Raw genomic sequence first — 13506 nt, 5'->3', positions numbered from 1 at the left:
ACACACGGACACACAGACATGGACATCGACACATGGACACACGGACACACGGACACGGACACACGGACATTGACACACTGACACACGGACATGGACACGGACACACGGACACACAGACACACGGACACACGGACACACGGACACACAGACACACGGACACATGGACACACGGACATGGACACACAGACATGGACATCGACACACGGACACACAGACACATGGACACAGACACGGACATCGACACACGGACACACAGAGACACAGGGACACGGGCACAGACACGGACACATGCAATTCCCCCCGTCACATCAGGACAGGGAGCAGTTCCATCTCCATCCAAACCTCAGCTGGGCCAAAACGAAAGGGAAATATTTAGTCTTCATTTGGGGGAACGGGCAACGAATGACAGATACACAGAGAACATAATGAAGCTCCCATGTCTGGTCATAAAAAGCATGTACGAGGTGTGGCATTTTGTTGGCCATGGATTCCTGGGTCGGAGGAATTGACTAAACCTCTAAATGAGGCAGCCAAGGTCTAAGAGCCAGAATCACTTGTGGAGAGGTACCACAGGAATGAGGACCCAGGAGAGGTGGTCACAGATGGCTCCAGGTGCAGTGGCAGCACCAGCCTGTGCTCAGTCGGGAGCAGCAGCAGCCCAAGCTTCAATGCCACAACAGGCACCTGGATGGGACTGGAAAGGAAGGAACATCTGGAATCCAGCATGCCTTATGCCTCTGTCTGATGGTGTAGAATAGCGTCACCAATGTGAGAAAGAGATACACATTCCAGGTAATCCACGGATTGATGTAACTACTGTTCCCTCACATGGAACAGCCCAGTCCCATGGTTACATGATCCTGCATTGACAGTGTCATTCCAGGGATGCCGTGGGGACTCAGGGGCAGAGACCAGGAGCAGAACACCTCCCAGCACTAAGGAGACACATAGAGCAGAACTGGGGACTTTGACACAGAGCCCATCTGGGAAGAGAGAAATGAGTCAACAACAGTCCAGATTCTTGGTCTGCGTTTTGCTGCGGTGACATGCAACAGGGATGTTCTGGGAAGAGCAGGATTGTCACATCCACAGGGACAATGTGCTGTGGGGGCTCTGATCGTGGGCCAGAGAAAAAAGCCAAATCTGACAGTCCTGAGACTGTATATGAGAGGGATGGCTCAGCAGGAAAAAAGAGATGAGGGGAAAAGTGAGAGGCAACCCAAAATGATGATGGGCTATGGACAACTGGGGTAAAGCAAATTCTGCCAAAGAATATTTAATCATTTATTCTGCTCCCCCCCCAAAAAAAAACAAAATAAAAAAATCATGAACGGCTGCTCAACTTGCCAGACGTTCTCAATTTTTAGACTGAGCTTGGAGTCTTTCCAAGGGGGTAGCAGGATGCTCTGCTCTCGTCAATAAGCTGCTAAGCTGAGCTGCAGACATGTGACAGGTAGTCATATCACTTTACACTATAAAAGTCCAGTCCACTCTCAGATGGTAGGTTCTACTAACACTTTCCTTCCTGGAGGTGTATGAAGTTTCCCCCCTTGAAAAGCAGACACCATCCAGGGATATTCCTCGAGTATTTAAGAGACTTGCCCACCTGATGTGGTGAGTCACATCAATCTCTGCTTAATAATTGTTTCTTCTTGCTTTCTTTAGTGTAATTGCTGTAAAATAATTGCTTTGATATAGTATAGTATACTGTACTATCCTATACTGTACTAAGTAGTTTTGGCTTTTATACCATGTAGGAAATAATTCTGATTAAGATAATTTGTCTAATCATTTAACATAATAAATAATTCATTTTACACAAACGTATCTGATTTGCCATCTTTAATCCTGCAGGACAAAGTTACTTAGACTTGAGAATCTGAGGCTAAGATTGGATCCAGCCTCCCCCAGGCTCCTCTTTTGAAGGAGTTTAGAAAGCCAGGGGGTTCTCTCTGCACTTTGTGACTTAACAACAGGGCTTCTCTAATAAACTTTGTCTGAAGCTCCCACTCTCACGTGTGACAAGCTGTGCATCTGGGAAATGCCACCTATGCTGGGAACAAATGTTTCCTAATGGCAGTAGACCAGCAGAGCCTTTCCAACAAGAAGGACTGACACAGGAGGAGCAGGAAAAACCTGGATAAAGGAAGTTTCACCTAGAGATGGAGTTCCACATCAGAATCAACGTCTGAATCCAGTCAGTGGAATCAGAGTTGTAGTTTTACAGGCACTGTAACTGATTAGCTGTGCAAGCTTTTGGGGACAGCAAAGCTCTTCAAGAAGCACCTGGCTATGCCAGAAGCTTCTGTCCCAGCTGGGAGCAGCCTGTTGTGTGGAGACAAGTGCCTGACCCAGCATGTTAACTGTAGTGAATAATCAACTAGTTGATAGTAACTGACTTTTGAGAATCCTTTGTGATTTAAAATAATTCAAACCCTATCACAATCCTGTTGCCTTAATTCTATCCTGCTTTGTACTTGTAATAATGCTGTAGAGACACAGCAGGAGCTGATGACCCCCTGAATTTCCCATGCTCAGGCTGGGAGGGGGTAAGAGCCCAGGGGTTCCTTTGTTTTGGGTCCCTTCTCAGAGGCACCAGCTCCAGCTATTATTTTCTTATTAGTTATTGCACCAAGATTAAATTATTTTAAGGGCTGGGACATCTGAGACTGTGAGGGGAAACCTGGGACTGAGGTGGTAAGGGGAACTGGTCTGACTGAGGGAATGTGGAGGGTGCAGCTGCAGCTCAGGTGGTGCCAGGGTGACTGCTGGAGTGGCTCCAGGATGCTCGGACAGGGAAATTTCCTTAACGTGGACACACAGACAGACAGACACACACATGGACTTTTGGACATGCACACACACGATGGGTCATTTCAGGTGCCTTGAGCCACCTGGCTAGTGGCAGGGGGTGGAGCAAGACGAGCTTTAAGGTCCCTTCCAACCCAAATCATCACATGATTTCATTAATTGCCCAGAGGTTTCTTTGTTTCCCTCTTTTGAGGCACATGATATTATGACTGATCTGTGCCAATAAATCCAATGGATATGAGAGCCTAGCGCCAAAGCTTCCTTGAATATTCCCCCATGACAGGATTTCCTGTGTGGCTGCCCAGTCACAAGTCATTTGTTAATCTCAATTTAGAGGAGGAAAAGGTCTGTTCCCCCTCTTGGAGCTGTGATGGTGTCAGTCTTTGGGGTATTTTCTCTCTGGTTGCCATCATGGCACCTCTGAACCACAGGAGTGAGACTCTGGATGTCTTGGAATTACAGCTCTTGAAATGCCCAATGCTGACACTGATCCCATGGCTCCCTAGATCCCTGAGCAGAGGTCAAGGCAGGGCTTGGTTCTTGAGGTCAGGGGGTGCTGCTCCCTGCACTGGAGCTGGCTGCTTCCTTGGTGTTCCTGGGAGTAACACATCTGCCATTCCAACCTGTGCTTTTAGTTTCACTGGATTACTCCATTCCAGTTCTCCCTGAGGAATAACAACGTCAGGTGTTAATGAAACACAGGTGGGACATCCCTGCACACCTGGGCTCCCTCCCATCCTCAGCCACATGCCATCCCCGACTAATTATGAGGGTTAATTAGGACCCCTCTCACCTCCCAGGTTATCTGCAGATGTAGCCGAACCATGGCAGCTGATCTTCCCCTCCTCAGTGGGGTCATTGTCCACCCCACGTCGTGGAAAACATTCATGGATAATGAAGGTTAATGGATAATGGATAAAGGATAATGTCCCTCAGCTGCCTCAGCCCCATTCTGCTGTGCCAAAAGGAGCCTGCAGCACCCCAGAGCACTGCTCTGCCCATCCCCAGACCCTGGAGGGGGATTAACCCTCCAGTAACCATGAAAACGATCCAGCTTAGAACAGGCAGCTCAGAACAGTCCCATGGGACTGGAAGGGCACAGAGCCCAGAGCATAAGAAGCAGCTGAGAGAGCTGGGGGGGAAGGGGCTCAGCCTGGACAAAAGGAGGCACAGGGTGACCTTGTGGCTCTGCACAGCTCCTGACAGGAGGGGGCAGCCAGGGGGGCCAGGCTGTGCTCCCAGGAAACAGGGACAGGACAAGGGGAAACAGCCTCAAGCTGTGCCAAGGGAGGTCCAGGTTGGATATTGTGAAGAATTCCTTCATGGAAAGGGCTGTCTAGCCCTGGCACAGCTGCCCAGGGCAGTGGTGGAGTCCCTCTCCATAGGGGAATTTAAAAGCTGTGTGGTTGTGGCACTTGGGGACATGGGTCACTGGTAGGCTTGGCAATGCTGGGAGAATGGGTAGGAATGCTCAGGGGTCTTTTCCAGTCTTAATGATTCCATGATTCCAGGAGTTGTATGAAGAGTCTCACAACCATTTTCCTTGTAAAACTCTTCTCATGACTAGAAGGACAATGATCCTTCTAAGACTGGTAAATCTTGGAAAGTCACCAGCAGGAGCCTCTCCTTCCCTTTGCACGCCATGGGCAGTTAGGGGCCAGAGCTGCCATCGCCCAGGGATGACCCCAGGATGGGATAGAGAATCTTTCAAGTGAACACAGCAGAGGGAGAATACAGAAAGACTGAGCCCTTCTTAGTTTTCAGTTCCCTTCTCTCCAAGAATTACTATCGTGGCTCTGGATCTCCATCTCCTGTTGACAACAGGAATTCCATCCCAGAGAAACAATTTCCCAAACAATCTGCCCACACTGGGATTTGCTGCCCCAGAGGAGGACAGAACCAGAGCCCTGCTGTGCAGCACCAGAATGGCTCCTAGCAGGGATCCCATTGATCCTAAAGTTAAACTGAACTTGAGATCAAAGTGGGTCCAGAGGAGGCCATGGAGATGCTGTGAGGGCAGAAGCTCCTGTGCTCTGGAGCCAGGCTGGGAAAGCTGTGAATGTCCAGCCTGAAGAAGGCTCTGGAGAGACTTTAGAGCCAACAGGCCTAAAGGGGGTCCAAGAGAGCTGGAGAGGGACTTTGGATAAGGGCATGGAGGGACACGACAAAGGGGAATGGCTTCCCACTGCCAGAGGGCAGGGTTAGATGGGATACTGGAAAGGAAATCTTCCCTAGGACGATGGGGAAGCCCTGGCACAGGTTGCCCAGAGAAGCTGTGGTTGCCCCTGGATCCCTGGAAGTGTCCAAGGCCAGGCTGGGCAGAGCTTGGAACAAGCTGGTCTGGTGGAAGTTGTCCCTGCCCACAGCAGGGGGTGGTATTGGGTGGTCTTGAAGGTCTCTTTTCAGTGAGACCATTCTGGGATTTGATGATGCTTTCTCACACATATTTTACATATCACCAGCAGTGGAGCTACATTAACAGGACAGCCATACACTGATCCTCTCCCACACCAACCGCCCCAAAGAACTGTTAAAGAAGCCAGACACAGACAGACAGACAGACAATGTCCCTGGTGCTCACCTGACGATGGCACTGAGGATGCCAAGGGCACCTGAGCACAAAAGGCTCTGTCCCAGCCTCACCATTACTGAGCTCCCACAACAGCTGGGGCACAAACTGGGGTTGGACAACCGCTGTGCCTGGCCTCAAATCCTGATGATTCTGAACCAAAGTATCTGCACAGGAACTATGAGCAAAACCACTTAAATCTCTAAGGAGGTGCCACTGCCCCAGGCCCAATCTGGATCCTGTTCAACCATCAATACCCCTGGGACCTCCCACCACCACCACCCTACCCCTTCTCAGGGCGCAGTGGCAGGCATGGTACCCCTGATACCCTGGTAGACCAGGTCAGGAAACAGCTAGGAAGTGGAAGAATGGAATTACCCACAGCCAACCTGGTGGCAGGGGGTGACACTACCCCCAGAGGTGGATTCAGCAGCAAAGTGGTACCGTAGGGCCCTCCCAGGCACCACTGCCTGCCACCCCACCAGCTCCAGCCCCCTGCTAGCACACCCATCATCTGGGGGTGACGGGGTGTACTGGAGGGTGTCCCAGCACACCAGAACATGACTCCAGCACCTGAAAGGTCCCAGCATCTCCCAGTCTCCTCAGAACCTGGGTCCATCCCAGTCACACAACCAAAACAGCTGGAAATCCCCTTCACCCCCACCCGAAAACCCCCAACCTGCTGTGCACAAGGACACTGCTGGGCCATTATGGAGCTCATGATGAACTCAGTACCATGGTGACACTTGGAAGGGACCAGCCCCCCTCCCCACAGTGTCCCCCTTGGGCGAGGGATGGAACAGGAGCCATGGGTACAAAACCCGGTGCCGCATCTTTATTGGGGGGCAGTGGAGGCCGGGGGCGGTGTGGGGCCAGGGTGGCCGGGGTGGGTCGTGTGGGGCAGGGGAGTGTGATGGTGGGACAGCAAGGGCTGGGGGGTGCTGATAAATAAGGGGGTGGGGGTGGGGGTCCCGGCAGGGCGTGGGGACTCCCCGGCCCGGCTGTGCCCCCGCCGGGGACCCGGCAGCTCTAGGGCTCGTCAGAGTCGTAGAGCAGGGCAGCGCTGAAGACCGTCAGGGGCTCGTCGGGTGCGTGGGCCAGGCGCCCTGACACCAGGTCCACACACAGGGTCTCACCGGCTGCCAGCGGCAGCAGGAGGCTGAAGATGCCAAGGGAACCGGGACTGGGGGCCTGGGCAGCCACCGGCCCCTTCTCCAGCCCCTCGGGCTGGAACCCAGCCGAGTCCAGGCGGGCGATGCCGTGGCCAGAGCGGGAGAGGACAGCCTCCAGCCCCTCGCCGCGGTGCCCCGTCAGCACTGCGCTCACCAGGTACCGCCCTGGCACCGGCACCGTGAACGTGCCTGCAACAGGAGGAGGGGATCAGGGACCTCTAGGGATCTGGTGCCCCCAGAGTGGGCTCTGTATCCCTGGATCTCCCTGAAGCACACCAAGGTCAGCAGGGCATCGCGGGACAGGCATGACATCATCCGAGACCCTCTGGCCACCATCACACCCAGCATCATGCTCTCCCTGTGACTCTGCAGTCCCCACGTACCCCACAGCTCCTACTGCAACATCCATCACCCCAAAACCACCCCACAGCCCGCAGCGCACCCCCTTGTGCCGCGGGCTCTCACCTGTCTCAGGATCGTAGGCACCGCCATCGTTGAGCAGCACCTGGTCAAAGGGGACCGTGCCTGGCTCCGTGCGCTGGGTGCTCAAGGCTGCGGAGAAGGCGACGCGGGGCACCGAGCCCGGCTCCCCGACCTCGCCTGGGCATGGTGTCAGGATGCAGCACTCCTGTGCCCCCTTCCTCCACCCCTCAACCCCCTGCCACCCCGGTACCCTCTGCCATCCCAGAAGCCCCTGTCCCCAGGTCCAGCAGCCACACCCCCTGACCCCTCCATACCCACCCCTTCAGTGTCCGTGCCCCGCCCTGACCACATGCCTCCACCACGTCCCCTATCCCTCTGCTCCCCAGCCGCCCAGTGCCCTGCACCTCCCCATGCCAATCCAGACACCCCCCACCTCCCACTGCAGGCCCCCAGTCCGCAGCCCCTCCCAGCTCCCCCCATTCCCCCATGGTCCTCCCTGCACCCCAAGTCCCCTAGCCCCAGCCCTACCTCTCTCTCCGGGCAGCCCTGCAGGAAAGATGAGGAGGAGCTGCAGGGCCAGCTTGGGGCAGGACCCCCGGGCACGGGGTCTGGCCACACAAGTGCTGTGCCACTGTGTCGGTGGGGCACATGGGGGGGAGGGGGCTGATCTTTACCTGGGGGGCCCATGGGACCCTGTTCTCCATCCTTGCCAGGGGGCCCAGTGGGGCCAGGAGGGCCTGTCTCGCCCATGGGGCCAGCGGGTCCAGGGGGGCCAGGGGGGCCTGGAGGGGGGAGTGGGTTAGAGCCCCATAGCTGGTGCCACGCATGATGTCCCCTTGTCCCCACACACTGCAGCCCCACAGCTGGGATCCTCCTGTGGTCTTGTGTCCCAAGACCACGGCACCACCCAACCAAGCCACTGCCTCCCCACACCCCACTGCCATGTTTTTGGCGACCCCATGTCCCCACATCCCTGTGTCCCCACACCTCCACCACTATTCCTGCAGCCCCACGTACCCACGATTCCCCATGTCCCCACAGACCCGGGCTGCCCTGTACCCCTGCAGCCCCCATGGTGCCCCATGTGCCCCCATCCCCCCAGGCCCTTACCCCCACAGTGCGCCGTGACCCTGCAGCCCCACGCCGCCTGCCACGCCCCATGCCCCCCCACGTCCCCGCAGCCTCCCACGTCCCCCCGCGCCCCCGCACCGTGTCGCTCCAGCTGTGCCAGGCGGTGCAGCTCCCCGCGCAGGTGCCCCAGGCTGGCGTTGATGGCGCCGAGCCGGGTCGGCAGCTCCAGCGCCTTCTCCAGCAGCGCGGCCTGGGCTCGGGCTGTGGCGTTCAGGTCCCGCACGGCGCCCCACAGCCCAGCCACGTGCCGGCTCAGCCCTTCGCGGACGCCCCGCAGCCCCCCGGCTACCGCGTCCAGCTGCTCGCAGACTCCCTCCAGCTTGGCCACGCGTGGCTCCAGCCCTGCCGGGCAGCCCCCAGCCCGCGCCAGCTCCCGCGCCAACGCCTCCAGCCGCTCCTCGCTCTCGGCCTGTCGCGCTGCCGACGCCGCCGCCGCCTGGTCCAGCTCGGCCACCACGCGGTCGGTGACGGCGTCCAGCTGGCGCTGCCGGGCGTCCTGCTCGTCCAGCGCGTCCTGCAGCCCCTCCACCGTGGCATTGAGCCCGCTCAGGGCCAGTAACGCCGCTGCCAGCTCCCCCCGCAGTGCCCGCAGCTCCGAGGGTGACGTGCCCCCGAAGACACCGAACCCCTCCAGCGGTGCATCCAGCTCCCCCGGCTCTGTGGTGCCGGGCTGGAGCTGCTCCGACTCCTGCGGAGGCAGCGGGGCGCAAGGCCGGGGGCAGGGGTCGCTGCTCAGGTCCTCCAGAGCCGCCTCCAGCCGCCCTGTCCGATTGCGGAGCTGCTCCAGCTCCTCGGCCAGCGCCTCCCCCCGGGCCCCCAGCAGCCCTCCCAAGGTCCCGGCCAGCCCGTCCTCCCAGAGCCCGTCGGCGTCCTCTGGCTGCGGGAGGTGGGGGCCGAGCACCCGGTCCTGCCCCGAGCACGGGTGGCCGCAGCGGGCCAACAGCCCCTCCAGCTGGTCCAGGCGGGCGCCGCGCTGTGCTCCACTCGCCGCCAGCCCCTCCACGGCCTGGCTGAGGTTGGCCAGGCGCCCCGGCAGCCCACCCGGCCGCCCCTCGGGTTCGGAGGGCCACGGGCCGGCGCGCGAAGCGTTCAACCGGCCCTCCAGCTCAGCCAGACGCCGCGCCAGCACCGGTCCCTGCCCCGGCCCCGCCGCCGGCGCCGGCAGCCTCTCCAGCCGCCGCTCTAGCTCGGTGAGGCGACGGAGCAGGTCCGGGGACGGGGGGGCAGCAGGGGCGGGGGCCAGGCGGCTGCTCAGGCTGCTGATGTGCCGCTGCACCGACTCCACTGCATCCCTGTTGCGCTGGTCCACCGAGCCCACCAGCTTCTCCAGCGCCCGCATACGTTCCCGGTCCTCGGCCGCCTGCCGCCGCAGACCCTCGGTGCCAGCCGTGCACGCGGCGCACAACTCCTGCAGCCGCTGCTCCAGCTCATGCAACGCCGCCGTCCCTGGGTCGCCCGGGCCTCTCGGGCCATCCCGGCCTCCCTCGGTGCGGCGCAGGCGGGTCTCCAACTCCTCCAAGCGCCGCTGAAGGTGGCTCAGCGCTTCCCGCACTTCGGCGGGGGCGGCCGCGTCAGCCGGCTGTTCTCCCCCGGGCTGCCCCTCCACCGCCGCCCGGGGCGGCTCCTGCCCGGCCCGCAGCTCCTCCACCTGCTCGCTCAGCCGCCGCACCTGCTCCTCCAGCCGTCGCACCTTCTCCGTGTCTCCACCGCCTGCCGTGCACCACCAGAGTCCGGGTCAGGGCCACGGCCAGAACACATTCCCCCACCAGCGTGTCCCCAAACCACCACATTCGCCGCCCCAGCACTACCTTCACCCCCCAGGCCACTGAGGGGGTTGCCGAAGCCAGAGAGTGTGGGGCGGCCGGGCCGGGGCGGAGGACGGCCAGTGGGCTGTGGGGATGCTGGAGAGGGACCCTCTGTACAGTCTGGGCCTGAGTATCCCTGGCAGCAGCGCCAGACCAGTTCCGACACCGTTCGCTGGGACACCTTGTAGCGGGGCCGTAGGAAGCTGCGGTACCTGCAGGTGGAGGCGACGGGGGTTGGGGGATGCCAGGAGGGGTGTGGGGCTGCCAGGTAACCAAACCCAGCACAGGCTGGAGCTTGACCCAGCCGTGCCGATGTCTTGCTCAACGGCCGGGGGCCAAGGGTCTGCCCCTGCCCCTGCCTGGCCCTGTCACCAGTATCATCCCAACACCAGCGTCATCCCATCACTGGTCCAGAGAGCTGTGGGGTGCTCAAGGGTTCTGGCTTCATGTGATGGGGGGGACAGTGACCGGTCACCCTCCAGCACCACTTGAGGTCAATGGCTCTTGCGCAAAAGTAAACATGACCCTGGGATGGGTAAACACCAGCGGCGGTGGCGTGGTCACAGTCAGCCCTGGCTCTTGTGCTGGCGTCCCAGAATGCCCTGAACCCCTCTAGAGCCCCCCAGCCCCATTCCAGCCCCACTCACGCCAGGACACGGGGGCACTGGAGCTGCCCCCAGCCGCAAGGCTGATAGTCCGGCTTGATGAAGCTCTCGACGCCATCCTCCACCACACAGCTCACACTTCGTGTCACCACGTAGGCACACCAATTCCTGCCAGAGGGAAGGGGTCAGGGCACACACCCGGAATGCGCTGGCACCGGGCACCATCCTGGCACACACCGGGCCTTGTCCTGGTATGGACCCAGCACAGCACTCACTGGGCGTTGTCACGGCATACACCAGGCATCGTCCCGGCACAGACCAAGCACTGGCATTGCCCTAGCATGGACCTAGCATCATCCCAGCACACAACAAGCATTGTGCTGGCACACACCATGCACAGCATCCTGTCACACACCAGCAATTGTCCTGGCACAGAGCAGGCACCAGGCATCACCCCGGCACAGACACAGCATCACCCCCTACCCCAGGCGTTACCTGACGCACATCAGCTCCCCAGGCACACTCCAGATCCCCCAGCACACTCCGGCCCCCCGGCCACACCCCGGATCCCCCGGCACACTCCTGTGCTTGCCCAACCAGCCCCACCGGTAGCACCGTCATGGCCCAATGCGGCGGGTTAATGAGCCGGATCTTGCCCCAGCACAGCACCTCAACCCTGCCTGGCCACCCTGCAGGAACGACTGCAGCCCCCAGCCAAGTGGCTGCCCTCGGGAGCCCCGCAGGGATGGGGCTCTGCCAGGAGTGGGGTGCCAACAACCCGTCACACCATGCTGCGGATCCTGCACTGTCTGGCCAAGGGACGGGTGCCCTGCATGCTGCCCCATCACTGCCCCCGTGTCCCCTGCCCCCTCTGTGCCGCTGGCGCAGGAACAGCTGGGTCCCCAGCCCAGCCCTACAGGCTGTAGGGACCCCAGCCCCCCCCGCGTGGGACTCCAGCCTAGCCCCGGTGCAGGGACCCCGTCGCAGCCTTATATGGTCCGGACCCGAAACCCGGGGCCCAGCTCGGTCCCCCCAGACCCACTGAACAGCCCCCCAGGGAGCGGCCCCCTGCCCTGGGTCCCCGCCGCGGGGCCCCGGTGCGGCGGCCGGTTCCCGTCAGCCCGGCTGGTTCCCCTCAGGCCCCGGCTGGATTCCAGCTCCTCCCCGGGGGCCGCCGGGAATTCCTGCGCCGACCAACTGCCCCCCCTCGTCTCCCCCCTTCCCTTCCCAGCCCTGCACCCGCGAAGCCCTGGGACCCCCGGGCTGCCCAGAGGTCCCACCGCCCCGCACCGGGGCTGTCCCCATCCGAGGCGTGGGATAGGACCAGAGCTCCCCTGAAAGGGCAGGATATAGGGACATTCCCCGTGCTCCCCGAGCCATGGGGATGGAGCGCTGCACACCCCGACCCGCGGAGAGCCCGCGCTGAGCCCCTAAACCCGCAGATAAAGGCTCCACCGTGTCCGAGACCCACGGCACCGTCGGGGGTGTCCCTCCCCAGGGACCCCACACTGCGACGGCGTCCTGCCATCCCCCCGGGGCCACCGTGAGGCCGGGGCAGCTCCAGCCTTGCGGCCGCGCTGCTGCAGCGCTTATGTGTCGGCGGTCAACATGTTGCGACCCCAACCCAGCGTGGGGCCGTCACCAGCCCTGCGCCCCCGCAACGCCCCGACCCACAGGCACAGGCTGCCCCACGGCCCCCCGCTGCCCACGGCACGAGATAGGACGGGGATGGGGAGAGGGTAGGGCTGGGTCCCTCTCCCCCCCTCCGGCAGCGCTGACCCATGCGTGGATGCCGAGGAAGGAGCGGCCCGGGATCCCCGGCCCCGCTGCACCGGCTGCACCCACCCTCCACGTGCGCCCACTGCCCACCCGCCCCGGCCCCGGGGGTGACGCCCCCGCTTAGGGGAGCCCCCAGCCCGCAGCCCCGACGGGACCCGCCGCCCCCCGGGCTGGACGTGGCACGTGCCGGTGCCCGGCCGGTGCCAGGGTCCCCGTGGCTTCGGGGTGGGGGTTGCACCCCGTGCCCCTGCTGCCGCCTGGGTCGCCCCGGAGCGTCCCGGTGCTCTTGGCTCCTACCTGTGCCGGCTGGCGGCCCGAGCACCGCTGTGGGCCGCCGCCGGGCCGGGGGCGAGCGGGGCAGCCCCGCCGGTGTAGAGGCTATACCGAGAGGGAAAGTTGGCGGCCAGGGCCTGTGCGGCCAGAAGGCACGGCCAGAGCCAGGGGGCCATGCTGGGCTGAGGCAGCTCCGCTCGGCTCGGTCAGCCTGGTCCGGCGCGGCTCAGGACCGCATGGGGTGTCCCGTCGCGGCTCCGCGGCTCTGGGCGGCTCGGCACGGCTCGGCTCGGCTCAGCCCTCCCCTCGGCCGCCCCTCGGCCAGCCCCTCGCCACCAGAGCCGCCCCGCCGCCGCTGCCCGCCGGCGGGGTCCCCCGGGCCCCCCGCTTCCTGCCCGCCGCCACCCCCGCCCCGGCCGCGCCGGGCACCGCGGCCCCCGCCGGCCCCGCCGCCGCCACATCTGCTCCTCGTTAGGCCGGGCCGGGGCCGGGGCAGCCAGAGAGGCCGGGCAGGGGGCCAGGGCGCGGGCGGCCAGCGAGGCGGCCGGAGCTATCGCTGCGGCAGCGGCACCGTCACGGACACCGTTCCGCCACTAGCACCAACTCAGGCACCGGCTTCGCACGGTGCCCCGTGTCTCCCCGACCGCCGGAGCCCTCGCTCCTCACCCCCGCACTGGGCACAGCTGCGACAGGTCCCGGCACCAGCACCACGTCCAGCAGTGCCACGTCCCTGCGTGCCCGTGTCCCTGTGCCAGGTGACACGCCCCGGTGCCAGCACCGAGCCGGGTGATGCCCCGCGCCCCCAGCCCCACCCTGACACCGTGCTGGGCACACTGGGGGCACTGGAGCGCCAGCGGTGACACCGCGGCCACCCGGGGCCACCGTGGCCCTGAGCCCACGGTGATGCCATGGCTTCCCCGGACCGCGCGGTGACGTCA

At 62.1% G+C, this 13506-nt stretch overlaps 1 protein-coding gene and 1 long non-coding RNA gene across 2 annotated transcripts; one reads left to right on the top strand and one right to left on the bottom strand.

Moving 5' to 3' along the window:
* Positions 1-144: 144 nt before the first annotated feature.
* Positions 145-1298, top strand: LOC146440571 (uncharacterized). The gene is made up of 2 exons (XR_014851197.1): positions 145-792; positions 873-1298. It is a non-coding gene; the product is annotated as an uncharacterized LOC146440571 (long non-coding RNA).
* Positions 1299-6193: 4895 nt separating this feature from the next.
* On the bottom strand, positions 6194-13228 carry EMILIN1 (elastin microfibril interfacer 1). Its single transcript, XM_085057307.1, has 8 exons — positions 12593-13228; positions 10559-10684; positions 9915-10123; positions 8185-9816; positions 7650-7757; positions 7504-7521; positions 7018-7152; positions 6194-6741 (listed from the first exon to the last, which is right to left on the bottom strand). Exons 1-8 carry the CDS (start codon positions 12742-12744, stop codon positions 6410-6412), a joined length of 2712 nt encoding a protein of 903 aa, XP_084913433.1. The 5' UTR covers positions 12745-13228; the 3' UTR covers positions 6194-6409.
* Positions 13229-13506: the final 278 nt, after the last annotated feature.

The sequence above is a fragment of the Lichenostomus cassidix genome, chromosome 3, assembly GCF_008360975.1.
Source record: "Lichenostomus cassidix isolate B80296 chromosome 3, HeHo_3.0, whole genome shotgun sequence".
NCBI lineage: Eukaryota > Metazoa > Chordata > Aves > Passeriformes > Meliphagidae > Lichenostomus > Lichenostomus cassidix.
This window is presented reverse-complemented; position numbering and strand designations above follow the sequence as displayed.